This window comes from Onychostoma macrolepis, chromosome 11, assembly GCF_012432095.1.
Source record: "Onychostoma macrolepis isolate SWU-2019 chromosome 11, ASM1243209v1, whole genome shotgun sequence".
Lineage (NCBI taxonomy): Eukaryota > Metazoa > Chordata > Actinopteri > Cypriniformes > Cyprinidae > Onychostoma > Onychostoma macrolepis.
Window position 1 is genome coordinate 28,419,781 of NC_081165.1, and position 15,359 is coordinate 28,435,139.

The following is a 15,359-nucleotide window of genomic DNA, read 5'->3' on the forward strand; positions in this document are numbered from 1 at the left end:
CTATGTGATGTGACAATGGCACACACAAAGTTTGTTGTCATTATGTCAAAGCTTTAAGCCAGTTTCATTACAATAGGCTAATGCAATCAAAAGTTTCATAATTAAAGGTTAATGAATGGCTTATTACGCTTGACCAATAGGTGGCGATGTTACCAAATTGATGCGGCGTGGTCAGTGTGAGGTGACAATGTCACATACAAAGCTTGGTGTAAATATGTCAAACCTTTGCAGAGATACAGCCTCAGATGCAGTTTGGCATCTTTCCAGCAAATTCGCTGATGCACTAAACGAAAACCGTTCCTATAACTTTTTGCCAACTTGGTCTGAAGATGATTCAAGCCAAATTTGGTGAAAATCGAACTAACGGTCTAGGAGGAGTTAAAAAGTAGGTTTTTAACATGAATCAAAATGGTGGACAGGAAGTTCAGCCAATATTGGCAAAATTGGCATCAGTGTTCTCGGCATGATACAAGGAATCTAGCAACATCAGTCTCATTACAATAGGCTAATGTAAGCAAAAGTTTTTAGCATTTTTTGAAATTTCATTTTAACTTTTGACCACAAGGTGGCGCTGACCCAAAACCTTTTGAGTACCATCAGGGTATGGTGCCGAAGAACCACATCGTGTTTTGTAATGATACGCTAATGCATCCGTAAAATACAGCGTTTTAGAACATAATTTAAAATGTCCGACGCCCAAAATGGCTGACATGGGAAAACTGGGTATTATTCGTCTCGGCATGATGCACCGAATCTAAAGAGACCAGTTTTGAAGTTAGAAGTTATTAGCAAAAATATGCATTTTTCATATCTCCTGACCACTAGGGGGCACAGCTCCGAAACACTGCAGGTAGCCTCAGGTCATGCTTTTCATAACACACACCAAGATTGGTCTCAATACGCCAAACTGTTGCGGAGATATAGCCTCACATCCATTTTTGCATGCTTTTCGTAGAATTCGTTTGTGCGCTATTCGAGAACGGTTTGACTAATCAACTTGAATTCCATAACTTTTTGCCAGCATGGTCTGAAGATGATCTGGTTCAAATTTTGTGACAATCGGTGCAACGGCCTAGGACGAGTTCGAAAAAGTAGGTTTTACGAACAATTAAAAATAGCAAAAAAACTAAACCTTACGATTTTTGAATTTTGGTGTCCATTCGACTTGATATGAGCCAAGGAATTAGAGGAAAAAATCTTTTAAATTTTTTTTAAAGAATTTTACTTTTATGGCTTACGGTTCAAAAGTTATTAGCATAAACATGAGTGCAAATTTGGACAAGTGGTGGCGCTAGAGAGTTTGAGTTAGAGACTCCAAATTTGCTGTGGTTAATGTTGGGACTGTCTTCTATCAGTGTGCCAAATTTCACAACTTTCCCGCAAGCGGTTCTATGGGCTAAAAAAAGAACGCTAACGATTACAACAGGTGCCTCCGCACCTTCAGTTCTTGGCCTATAATTACTGAATCTTTAACTAAAATTTAAAATGAAAACTGAAAATATAAAATAAAATCTAAATCAAAATATGAACAAAAACTAAAATAGTACATCAGTGATACTAATATAACACTTTATTGTGAGAATACATTTACAAATGAACTGAAATGCACACACTTAAGGAACTAAAGCATAACAAAATTATTATATTATGTGTGAATAATACTGACCAAGAGCTTTAAAATGTAAAAACACTAAAAGTACCACACGAATTGCAAAAATACTGTTTCCATAAACATCACAGAACACAAACATACTTTACAGTACTGATACAGTATGTTGATATTTAAAGCCCGTTCACAACGAGGACAGTGAATACAATTATAACATTTCCACAACACAACTACTGTATAACGATAACTACAGAGGAACCATGTTGGAATCACATTCAAAGCAATTATTTTCCATCTGATGAACAATAAAAACATTGACAGCCAATCAAAATCCATCAGTCTTTAAAAGCATTTAAAGTGACAGGCAACAAAACTGCAGCATGCCTATAATAAACAAAACATTATTGTGCGTTGGTGTGGATGCAAATATAGTTATTGTTACTGGTGTAAACAGGCCTTTGCACATTAAACTGACATTTAGGTGAACTTTGGTCAAAGGTCATGAGTACAGAGAATAAAGCTCTGAATGAGATGAAATCAGTGCAAATCCTGCCTCTTCCTCAACTTTAAAAGACTCATATCATACATTTGGTGAATTTACTTTATTTCCCCTCTGATGTTTATTTACATTACAGCCAAAAGCTGGTGTAATTTAGTTTTTCATGACACTTATAAACACACAGACCATTTTTGCTGAGTATAGCTTCAGATCAAGTTGTTCAGTGTAATTTCTTGTTTGTTTTTTTAAACAAAGAGGAAGTTTTTAAGTTACCATTTGTTTAAATTTTATCGTATTTTTTCACGGGATGTTAGCGTGTTCTCTGCTGTCGTCTCATGATCGTCGAGTGCTGCTTCACCAGGAAGCGTTTATCAGAGCTGCACTGTAGAGAAAATACAGACGAAAAAACAGTCTGAATGTCACAGAAGGATAGACATTATTAATATCTGTAGTTTTGTGGTTTATAACATGTTTATCTATAGTTCAGTCGTAGAATAGGACAGGAAATGTTGCAAATTGCATTACTTGCATGAGCATCATGTTGGCAAACACTGAACATTGTGTTCGGATTTTTCTTTATTCGTATGTCACTTTGCATAAATGAATCTGCTAAAGGAATGCAATTAATGAAACTGCACGTCTTTGACTTCTGCTCAGTTCTGTCCACGTCACACTCACCATCACCAACATGTCCTTCAGTCTCTCGATGGCTTTACGATTCGCTCGTCCACAAGACACGTACGACGTCAGTATGACACTGAAACAGAAGAACGGGTCATAAATGAACATCGGTACATTTACAAAAAATTACTTACAAAAAAAAAATAGCATCAACTTATTATTAGCATCACCAGTATTATTTTAGTATCATCGATGTGGTTAATATTTTGCATTAGATTGTATTTTCATATTTTCTCTTTTTTATTTTCTCATTTTAATTTAAGTTAATATTTTAGAAATTTTGTTATTTGTTTTTGTAAGTTTTATTAGTTTTTTATTTGTCTGTATAGTTTTTGTTTTAGTTTATTTAATTTTACATAGTACATTATTTTTTCCACATAAAGTAGGTGGTTGTGCTGCCCTAAAATTTTAAGTTTAGTCAACTTGAAATATTAAGCTGTACTAAGTGACAACTTTGATAATTGAGTTGACTAAACTTTTTAAGGCAGGAAATCACTTACTTTTTATGGTGAAACAAAATTTTTTTTTTTTTTTTTTTTACAGTTTAGTTATTTTGAACTTCAACATAAACTAAACAACAAAAGAGAAATGTTGCCTTTTTAAAAATGTTTTTTAATGTTTTTTAAGGGAGTTTCTTCTGCTCATCAAGGCTGTATTTATTCGATCAAAAATACAGAAAAAACAGTAATATTGTGAAATCTTATTGGTTTCCTATTTTAATATACTTTAAAATAGAATTTATTCCTGTGAAGCAAAGCTGTATTTTCAGCATCATTACTCCAGTCTTCAGTGTCACATGATCTTCAGAAATCATTCTAATATGCTGATTATTACGAGTGTTGAAACTGTTGTGCTGCTTCATATTGTTTTTTGGAACCTGTGATACTTTTTTATTTGATTCTTTGATGAATACAAAGTTAAAAAGAGCAGCATTTGTTCAAAATAGAAATCTTTTCTAACAATATAAGTCTTTACTATGACATTTTATTAATTTAACACATCCCTCCTGAATAAAAGTATTAATTTCTTTAAAAAAAAGAAAGAAAAAATTTACTGACCCCAAACTTTTGAATAGCATTGTATATTGTAACACAAAAGTTTTAAAATAAATGCTGTTCTTTTGAACTTTTTATTAATCAGAGAATCCTAAAAAAAATATCACAGGTCCCCAAAAAAATATGAAGCAGCACAACGTTTCCAACATTGATTATAAATCAGCATATTAGAATGATTTCTGAAGATCATGTGACACTGAAGACTGGAGTAATGATGCTGAAAATTCAGCGCTGCATCACAGAAATAAATTATATTTTAAAGTATATTAAAATAGAAAACTGTTATTTTAAATTGCAATAATATTTCACAAAATAACAAAACCAAATTCTGTATTTTTGATCAAGTAGATTTAGCCTTGATGAGCAGAAGAAACTTCTTTAAAAAACATTAAAACATTAAAAATCTTACTGATCCCAAACTTTTGAGTGCCAGTGTATATACATACATACATATATGTATATATATTATTATTATTATTTTTTTTTATATATATATAGTTCATGTTGAAGTGTTTTTTTATGGTTTTATTTTTAATTCACAATAATAACCCTGATTCCGTCACACCTGGTTAGGATTCGGCATTAGAAGTACATTAACACACACTTACACTTCAGCCAGTATGAGAGTGAAGGCGAAGGCCTCAGATGAGATGTAGTTGATGGTGGTCTGGACCGGATCCGGAAGTGTCTTTAAACACACGCTCGTCACATTAAACACGGTCCTGTTGCCTTCAAACGGGCCACAGCCACCCTGATCAACCCTAAGAGGAGAATGTGATAGGATTTATGAATGTGTGAGAAACATCACGCTAGTATAAGGCCACATATTACAACTGCTGAGTAAATATTTGGAGAATAGATATTTATTGTCTCATTTTCTTTTATTAAGGCAGCACAGGTGAAAATGTTAGTTAATAGCTTTCCCCAGTTGATTAATGACAGTTAAGACACATGTTTTGTATTACAAGTTTTCAAGACTACTGGCATTGTCTAATTAAATATGCATTAATCTGCATAAATTTCCAGAAAATAATTCTGAACATTGGATAAAGCCTGGTTTAAAATTCTTGTTTGATTTTGTTGGCATATTAGAGTTAAAGGTTTTTACAGAAGGGATTTTGGATTTCTCTTTTTATCAATGCATTAATCAAAAAATACTGTGAAATACATTACGCAAATGTATGCAAATACATTAAGTACACTTAAATGTGTATTTTGGATGTTTTCTTTCCACTAGTCTGAAAGAAGACAAATTATGAAAGCAAAATAGCCCAAAATCTGTAAATTGACCAGTGCATGAAAAAACACTGGTTTTGCATGTAGAACTGTACTAAATTATAGATATTTATCAGCATTAGTACCTGTTGATATTGACAACTAATGTGACCACAGCCATGAAGAGACCCAACAACAGCATGAAATGGAAGAGAACAGATGAACTTGCGGTCCGAAACATTCTCTGAGCCGGCGCACAACACCGCACCACTGTGAACTGACAGACAGAGAAATCATAGTATTACATTATAATCACTTTCACAGACTTTTACATTAAATGTTCCCCCAACTCAATCCTTAACCATCTTCTAGAAATGGCTAAAAATGAGTGCTGTCAAACGATTAATTGCGATTAATCGCATCCAAAATAAAAGTTTTTGTTTACATAATATATGTGTGTATACTGTGTTTATTTATTATGTATATATAAATACAAACAAATGCATGTATATATTTAAGAAAAATATGTTATGTTTATATATTAAACATATTTATATATAATATAAAATATAAGAATATCTAAATGCATAAATGTAAATATTTTCAAAAAATGTATGTGTGTGTATTTATATATACATAATAAGTATACACAGAACACACACATATATAATGTAAACAAAAACTTTTATTTTGGATACGATTAATCGCGATTAATCGTTTGACAGCACTACTAAAAGCACATCTCTAGCACTCTCTATTCTAATTCTATTCATTTACTAAGTGCTTGTTTTCTTTAAAAAAAACTAACACTAGCTTCTCTATTCCTTTTGTATTCTATCTATTTGTTTTCTTTTTATTTATTATACAATTAACAAAAGCAAAAAAAAAAAGGCCTCTAACATAGCTTGCTCTATTCTTTTTCTAATCTTTTTATTTATTATATAATTAAAAAAAACGGAACCTTGCTACATGTACTGCGTTAAGCTAACTGAGACTTGTCATAACACGCATATATTGCTATTTTGTTGATTTTGATTGCTTCCATTGTCCTCATTCGTAAGTCGCTTTGTATAAAAGCGTCTGCTAAATGACTAAATATAAATGTATACAGCTGTTTCTAAAATAATACCCTAAAGCATTTAGGTTAGTTTTGTTTGATTTGACTTTTCTATTCAAAAAAGTGAATCAAACATCAAACCTTCTTGACGTAGAAGAAGAACAGCAGCCTGATGGTGTTGATGGCTGGCAGCAGAGGACAGTAAAACACGCCGACCCACGTGACTGTCTGACTGTTGACCAGATCCAGAACATTGAAGGAGATCTCAAACTGCTTCTTGCCTAATAACTGCACCAGCTTTGAGGATGGAAACCTCTCCACCAATAACCTACGATGAGACGTGGTCATTAGCTAAAGCAGAGTCTCCTAACCTGGAGTATGTGAGTTGATGAAAAGCAGATAATTAAAATATTAAAAATGTAAAATGCAAATACATAAAAGGGATTCACAATGAGCATCAGTGTACTTAATGCAAAGGGACATGTCAATGAAAATTAATGAGATCCGAGGACAATTATATTTCGACGCTTTTGCATTTGCTTGCAAAACTTTTGCATTTTCCAGTGAGCTCATAAATAAAAGAAACTTTGAGTTTGCTCAAAAAACTTGCGCTCATTTGCACAACTTTTGCACTGCTTCAGAAAGTTTGTATTCACTGACAAGAGTAAGTATTCCACTGAGAAACTTTGCGTTCGTTTGCAAAACGTTTGTGTTCTCTAACAAAATTGCGTTCAACCAAGCGATATTGAGATGCTTGCTTGCGAAATATTTGTTGCGTTTGCCCATGAAACTTTGCATTTGCTTATAAAACATTTGTGCTCCACCGAGAAACTTTGTGTTCGCTCTCAACAGTTCCCTGAAAAACCTTGCATTAGCTTATAAAACTTTTGCATTCCACTAAGAAACTTTGCATTTGCTAACAAAACATTTGCGCTCAACTGTAAAACTTTTGTATTCCGGCAAGAAACTTTGTGTTTGTTTGAAAACCTTTTGCATTTCAAATACAAAGCACTTTCAAAAATACTTTGTGTTGAGCTGCATGTCATATTAGCATTATCCGACACCAGAGAACCATAAACATGCAAATGTGGTGTTAAGTTATTAAAATATGCGGTCTCAGAGGGGCCCGTATGTATTTTATGTCTAAAGTGGTCTATAAAGTATTAAATGGTTAAATAAAGTATAAGTAACTCACATTCTTGGGTAGGCCACACAAAACGCATTGAAGAAACACTCCAGGAGGTTAAAGATGGTGAGCTTGTACATCTCCTTCCCAAACGCATTCTCTGTGCACTGATATAAACACATACACACAGCTTAACCTGTTAAAAAAGATCTTATTTGTTTCATTTTAGTATGAACATTGTCATGTTTCTCCTCAAATGCATCAGGAGAAAGACAAACAGTCACAAATCGGGAAGACTATAGAGCTTTATAATGAATGTAGAGCAGCTCAGATCATTTATTAAGAAATGTATGAGTTCCTAAGATCTCTGACCTTTAATTACAGACCTTGGTGTCTTTGCATATTGTTTTCTAGGAGAAACAACTTTTTCCCTTCTGAACAAACCTTGTGTGTTTTTTGATTCATAGATGCTTGAGCTTTAATGAAGTAGAACAGATAGATGCCCAAAGATGCCAGCTTTAGGAAAATACTCCTGCACATGAAGTTAATACATGCATTAGTTTAACACCATTAGTTTTACACATCAGAGGTTAAAGTGCATGACCTGTCTGACCTGATTAGTGTGAGGTTCAGCTGGATGGTGAGCGAGTAATCTTCAAACTCTGAGATCTTACTGAAAACGTGTGGAAGTATGTAGTTTACTGTCGTCATTGTGATCGGAGGAAGATACTCTAACATCAGACACACAATCCAATGATTCTCATACTAAATAATGAAGATAGAGAGAGAGAACGATGCCTGGACGTTAGCTATTAAACAAATGAAACATACATAGTATAAATCATAGTTCAAAACAAAGTAACTTGTACTTTTATGCTTCAACCAATACAGGGACAAAAGTTGCATGGTGTTGCTTCAATTATTTTACTTTATATTGGTACCTTAATTTGTGACTTGTCGATGGCAAAATATATCAGGGCGAATGAGCTGCCCAGAAAAACCAGCACCAGGAAGTTCAGAAGGATCCGCAGGAAGATGAGCTCGACCCAGTGTCTGAGAGATCGCTGCTGGACTCTCTGCTGAAACGTCTGCTCTTCTAGATCCATCTGGAGCAGGGGTCAGAGGTCATCCATTGGGAATAATGTTCCCGCATCCTAACCCATCTATAAACTCTCTCTCTGTGAGACTGACATGACTTCTTACCCTGAGTTCGTTTCTGATGAAGTTTTGTTTCAGTGACGCTGCTTGAGGGTTCTGGATGCTGAAATCCCACCCACAGAACACCTTGTAACTCAAGTTGGAGCTGAAGCGATTTCCTGTGAGCCACGAGTGTTTGTAGCCGACCACTGTCCTGAATATGAGAGAAATATGAGATGAGAAAAATAAAGTCATATTCAATGCTTTTGTGTTCATTTGCATTTTGCATTTCCTGAGGAACTTTGCATTTGCTTGCAAAACTTTCCCCCAAAAATCGCTCATCAAACTTGTGCTTTCCCTGAGAAACTTTACGTTCGCTTATAAAACGTTTAAGAGAAACACTGCGTTCACTTGTAAAAGTTTTGCATTTCTATGAGAAACTTTGCATTTGTTTGTAATACTTATGCATATCCTAAGAAACTTTACGTTTTCTCATAAACCTTTTGCATTCACTGAGAAACATTATGTTTGTTCATATAAACGTTTCCACTCTGAGAAACTACGCATTTGTTCTCAGTTTTTTTGTGTTCCCAGAGAAACTTTACGTTTGCTCATTTAAACGTTTGCGTTTCCTGAGAAATGTTGTGTTCGCTTGTAAAAACTTTTGCATATCCCAAGAAACTTTACGTTTTCTCATAAACGTTTGCGCACTCTGAGAAACTAGGCATTTGTTCGCAATTTTTTTGTGTTCCCTGAGAAAAAATGTGTTTGCTTGTTAAACTTTTGAAAACCTTTGCATTTTTTGGAGAAATGTTGCATCCCCTAGACAAACTTTGCATTTATTTGCAAAACTTGTGCGTTCCCTGAGAAACTATACGTTAACTTATAAAACTGTTTTTTTCTGAGAAACGTTGCATCTGCTTGTTAAAACTTTTGCTTATCCCAAGAAACTTTACACTCTATCATAAAACTTTTGCATGTAAGTAAAACGCACTCTCCAAAACATTTTACAATAGTGCAGACATTTTTTGCATTCCCAGAAAAACGTTCACATTCCACAAGTCTCCCTGAAAAACTCTGCGTTTCGTTCACTTTTGCATTTCCTTGAGAAACTTTGCATTTACTTGCAAAACGTTTCCCAAAAAATATTGTTTGCTTATTTAAAATGTTTGCATTCCCCCAAGAAAATGTGCTTTTCCTGAGAAACTTGGCGTTCGCACACAAAGCTTTTGCATTTCAGAGAAGCTTTGCGTTCACTTGCAAACCTTTTGTGTGAAAACATTTAAGCATTTCCTGATACATTCACTTGCAAAACATTTGTTTTCACCAAGAAAATTTGCATTCTCAAAAGTTTTGTGAGTGAATGCAAAGTTTCTCAGAGGAACACCAAACTTTTGCAAACGCAAAAGCATTGAATTTTTTTTCTCCACCTGTCTCATGTTTTTCCCATCACCGTGTCCCTGTAAATCAGGTGAGAAATGATGCCACAGATACATGTGTGAATGTTCCCAGTTCAATAGTTTTTAAAATCTATGAACAGCATTTGCAAACTGAGATGAGTTGAAATTATGCTGTTGATAGAGTGTATGGTTATAGCGCCACTAGTGGTCAAGAGCTGCAAATGCAGGTTGCCTCAGAAGCTGCAAAAACGTAATTCATTTAATAGCACATAGGTAAACGATCTGACCTGCGGACCACCATCATGATGCTGAGGAAGAGGACAGAGGTCATGCCAAGGAGAAAGAGGATCGGAGTGTTTAAACAATCTAAATCAAGAGATCCACGAGTGTAGAAACTATGAAACACTGGAGAGGATTCAAGAACACCCTGAAAACACACAGAACAGACCCAGAACATATTTATTTGGGAAAGATAAGATAGGAATCTTGTTTACATGCTCAAGAATATGGCGTGGATCAAGTAAAGATATAAATGTGAAAGTCATAAACAATTAAGCCGATAATATGGTTATAATAAATCTCCATGAAAATTCATTTATATCTGTTCAAACAAAAATAACAGGCAGTTGTTAAAAGTCAGGGAATAGAATAAAAACTTTTTACTAACATTAAAAGAAACAAACATTAAATCTATGGAAGCTTGTTTCTTTTTTTCTGCCATGGAATAAAAAAATAAGTTATTGTGACTTTTACTCTTGCAATTTTGACTTTTTTCTCAGATATCTGACATTTCGCAATTCTGCTTTTTTGTTTTTGTTTGTTTCTGCCAAGAAATAAAAATAATAATAATCGCACATTTTTATCTCACAATTTTAACCTTTATTCTTGAATTTACAACTTTACATCTCACAATTTGGACTTTTTTTCTGGATTTCTGAGCTTACGTGTTGCAATTCTGTTTTTTTCTTTCTGCAAAAAATTAAAAAGGTAAATGCAACTTTTTATCTCCAATTTTTTTTTTTTTTTTTTTTTTTTTTCCTTGGATTTCCAACTTTTACATCTTGCAGTTTTTCTCTCTCTCTCTCTCTCTGCCATGGAATAAAAAAAAAATTGCTACTTTTTTACCTTTTTTCTTGAATCTCACAATAAATTTTTTTCGGTTTTGTTTTTATTTTTTATTTTATTTTCTGCATGGAATAAAAAAATAAAATAATTAATTGTGACATTTTAACTCGCAATTTTGACTTTTTCTTTTTTTTTTCTCTACCATGGAATAAAAACTAAAGCAATTGCACCTTTTTATCTCGTAATGTTGAATATTTTTTTTTTTTTTAGTTTTTTTTTTTTGCTCTCTGGTCATAGTGAGTGAGTTTTCAATTATATTGAATGAGTTTATTAAATACCGAAATCTGAAAATGATGTTCAGATGAACATAGTGAGTGTGCATAAAATTACTTACCGATCCGACAAAAAAGTCTTTGAATGAGAAGTTCTGGAATCCCAGAGATCCTGAAAGAATCGAGTCATGTTTTTACTGGAGATCAGATGAGTATCAGTGCATCATGTTTAGGTGAGTACTTGAGTACGCTCTCACCGTGAGTATTTGAGTTCTGTGCGAACACCAGGGTTGGCGTCAGCACCGATCCGGCGATGATGACGCAGTACAGCAGGTTCAGACACACCAGGTAACGTAGGAACACAAAGTACGCCTTCACCCCGACCCCAAACTGACCTGTGCAGCAGACCGCATACGATTAACCGCTCTGATCGTCATCTACTCACCTACATGCAACACACTCATCACAGTCACCTTCGATCTTATGGAGCGTGTGTCTCCACAGCAACAGTCCTGATACGGCCCCGCCCACATGTTCCTTTAAGCGCCGCCTTGTTTTCTGCTGGCTCCGCCTCCACGAGTCCCAGTAGCTAATGCTGTGGCTCTGCAGGTGCTGCCGCTCTCTGATTGGCACAAACAGCTGGTCAAAACTCTGAAACGCTGAAACTCAACACTAGATTTATTTTTGGCCCTTTGCAATCTTTTTTTCTCATCTTGCAATTCAGTTGTTGTTTTTCTGCCATGGAATAAAAATTTAATTTTTATAAAATAAAAAGGCAAAAATATTTAAAAATCTTTTATCTCCCCAGTATTGACCAAGATATTTCCTGTATTTCTGCTATAATTATGGCAAAGCTGCTTGTTTTGAAACGTTTTTATTAGCAGAAGTATTACATTAACTAACCACGATTGAGTAAATATGAGAAATATGATTTCAGTTTGAATCTTAGCTAGATTTTATTTTATTTTTAGAAGTAAATATTTATACAAACATATACAAACACAGATTGTCTCATTTTAAACCCGCTCAAATATTCCAGTTAGTTTTTGTAAGCATTTTATTTAGTTTTAATACATTTTATTTCTATGCTTTTTTTATTGGTATTTAACAAGGCAATAAATAATGGTATATTCAATGAAAGTTTTATAATATTTATTTAACAAGACAATGCATAATGGTACATTTAATGAAAAGTTTAAAAAATATACATACTGTCTCAATTTAAACCCACTTAAAAATTCTAATGTATATCTTGATTTTATTTATTATTAGCATTAGCATTTTAATTTATGTTTGAGTTACATTTTTTTATTTTACTTCTAATCTTTTTATTGGTATTTAAATAAATAATGGTATATTCATTGAAAATTTAAAAAATGAATTGTCTCAATTTAAGCCAACACAAATACTCAGTTTTATAGCTAGATTTTATTTATTTATTTTAAGCATTTTACTTTAGGCTCGAGTTACATTTTATTTTACTTCTAATTTTTTTATTTATTTGAAATTACATGATATTATTCAATAAAACATATAAAATATCTTGATTTTATTATTTTATTTTTCAGCATTTTAATTTAGATTCAAGTTAGATTTTATTTTATTTTACTTATTAACTTAACTTTTTTAATTGGCATTTAACAAAATAATACATGGTATATTCAATGAAAAGTAAAATAAATTACAGATTGTCTCGGTTTAAACCCATTAAAAAATTTCAGTTTACATCTTGATTTATTTTTTATTTTATTTGTAAAAAATTTGCATTGTAATTTAGTTTAAAATTAGATTTTCTTTCATTTTACTTCTAATTTTGTATTGCTATTTTATAAGACAATACAAAAAAAATATATATATAATTTTTTCTCAATTGAAAGTTTCTTCTTTGTCTCTGTTCTCATCAGTGATTTGTGTGTGTGTGTGTGTGTGTGTGTGTGAAGATGAAGATGCACTCGTCTCACCGGATGTCTCTCTTGTCCTGCAGACAGACGGGCAGATCTCGGAGCGGGACGCTGGGGTTCCAGGAGACTCTGTCCAGCAGACTCTGATCCGGATCATCTGCGATGGCTTCTGCGTGAAACCGCCGATGAGCCTGTGAGCTCGGCAACAGGCCAAATATCTCCGTCTGATAGTATTCACACGAGTCGCTGGACCGATCCGAGCTCCAGCTCTCAGCTGCGTGAACAAACATCAGCATTCATTAAACCCTGTTAAAAATGAAGGGGTTTTGCTGCGATGCATCAGAACAGAGATGCTCAAACCAGGCCCAAAGCTGACCTTCGATGATGATAATTGGTAGCATATATTCATTTCTAATTTATATTTTTGTTTTAGCATTTTAAATTAATTTTTGTAGCAAAGTGTAAAAAGCAGGATAAAAATGTTGTTGTTTTTTTTCCCAGTCATTTAAAAATGTAATAAATTTGAAAAATAAATGTAAAAATAATATAGCTGGATTTAATGCAACATTTACGTTTGGCCCATAGACCTTTGGTTAGTTTGATTTTTGGCCCTTCATATTAAAAGATTTGGGCATCTCTGCAAAAGAAGAACCTTTTTTGGTTCCCCAAAGAACCTTTCAGTGATCTGTTTTTAGTAGAACCACTTTTTCTTAGTCTGAAGAACATTTAAAAAATCAAAAGCAGGGTTTTTCAATCTTTTAAGATGCCATGAACCCAAATATGGTCATCCTAGAGCGAGCTGAGGAACCCCTATCAGAAAAATTAAAATTAAAACATTTGTTTTGTTCCTTCAATAAGGACACAATTTAAACTGTGAAAAACTAATATTATACTAATGTTGAAAATATGTTTTGGCAAATATTGAGTGTAGTTTCCAATTAGTTACATTATTAAATTTTTTTCTTATTCTACTACTGTACTGTTATACACTGTAAAAAAAAAAAAAAAGAAAAGTTGAGCCAACTTAAAATTTTAAGGCAACCAGCTTCAGCAGATTTCTGAGTTTGCTCAACTTATTTTTGTGGGAGATTCTCAAATTTTTGTTGTATAAACTTAAAACGACAAGTTGAGAAAACTCAAAAATCTGCTGAAGCTGGTTGCCTTAAAATTTTAAGTTAGCTCAACTTTTTTTTTTTTTTTTTTACAGTGTAGTATATATTGATGTATTTATTTATAACTTTTTATTTACTTTAATCTAATTTTTATTTATTTATTTCACTCAAATATTTATTTATTTATTTATTTTGTTTTAATATATTTATTTATTTTAATAATTTTAGTTTATTTTAATCTTATATTTTATTATTTATTTACTTATTTATTATTATTTACCTATTTATTTATTTGCAAAATGACTAAATGTAAATTTATTTATTTATTTATTTGTATATAATTTTTTTATTTACAGTGCTTGTATTATTATAAGTTGATTTTTATATTTATTTTTATTTTGTATATATATTTTTGTACATATTTTTATGTACAAAATAAATAGTACTTATTAAGATTTATTGTCAAAATATAAAATATATATAGTCAGAAAACATAATTACTTAGAAATTATGCATGCACTGTATTTTAATATTAATTAATAAAATTTTTACACTTTCTCCAAACATTTCCACCCCAGTTTGAAAGCCCCTGATCTAAAGATCCTTTTGTGCAATGAAGAGAGTTTTCATGGATGTTTAAGGTTCTTCATGGACGCCAACGAAGAACCTTTTTTAAAGCATTGTGAAGAGTCTAAATGCTCTCAAACACATCAAGAAACCAAAAACTGATCAAAAAGTATTTATAAAGATACTGTATTCTAAGTTTTTAAAAAGCAGTTTTGCTGCGACTGACTGTTAAAGCGAGTGTTAATGTGAAGTATTTCTACAAACAAACCACAGGAGGAGGAAGTCAGGTCTAAATCATCATGTAGAAATGATTCAGTGTCATATAAGATGTCAGCTGATCAATGATGATGATGGAATCTGTGTCAATAACTCATAAACACAGGTGTTTCTTTACCTGAGGTCAGTCTGTGGAAGTCTGGCGTCCCGTCTTGTTTCTCCATCATGCGTGCGTGAGTCAAGGCCTTACAAACACAGAATGCTCTTCTCTTTAGCACTTCTGTGTGTGAGTCTGCAGGAAGTCATGTGATGAACGAGTGGGTGTCGCATCAGAATGTGAGAACATGAATAAGCTTTCAATTCGACTCAAAGTCTAAATCAAGCAGAACGGACGACTGACGCATCTCTGGATGAGGGACGTGTCTCAATCACTCTCTGCTGTTCACA

The 15,359-nt window shown here is 33.1% G+C and overlaps 1 protein-coding gene across 1 annotated transcript; it reads right to left on the bottom strand.

Moving 5' to 3' along the window:
* Positions 1 to 1,552: 1,552 nt before the first annotated feature.
* tmc8 (transmembrane channel-like 8) lies at positions 1,553 to 15,203 on the bottom strand. Its single transcript, XM_058790463.1, has 16 exons — positions 15,091 to 15,203; positions 13,078 to 13,291; positions 11,590 to 11,738; positions 11,374 to 11,511; positions 11,239 to 11,288; positions 10,067 to 10,206; positions 8,446 to 8,593; positions 8,184 to 8,348; positions 7,856 to 8,007; positions 7,687 to 7,774; positions 7,312 to 7,409; positions 6,258 to 6,444; positions 5,206 to 5,336; positions 4,453 to 4,605; positions 2,787 to 2,865; positions 1,553 to 2,490 (listed from the first exon to the last, which is right to left on the bottom strand). The coding sequence occupies exons 1-16, from the start codon at positions 15,137 to 15,139 to the stop codon at positions 2,419 to 2,421; spliced, it is 2,013 nt and encodes a 670-aa protein (XP_058646446.1). The 5' UTR covers positions 15,140 to 15,203; the 3' UTR covers positions 1,553 to 2,418.
* Between the last annotated feature and the right edge of the window lie 156 nt (positions 15,204 to 15,359).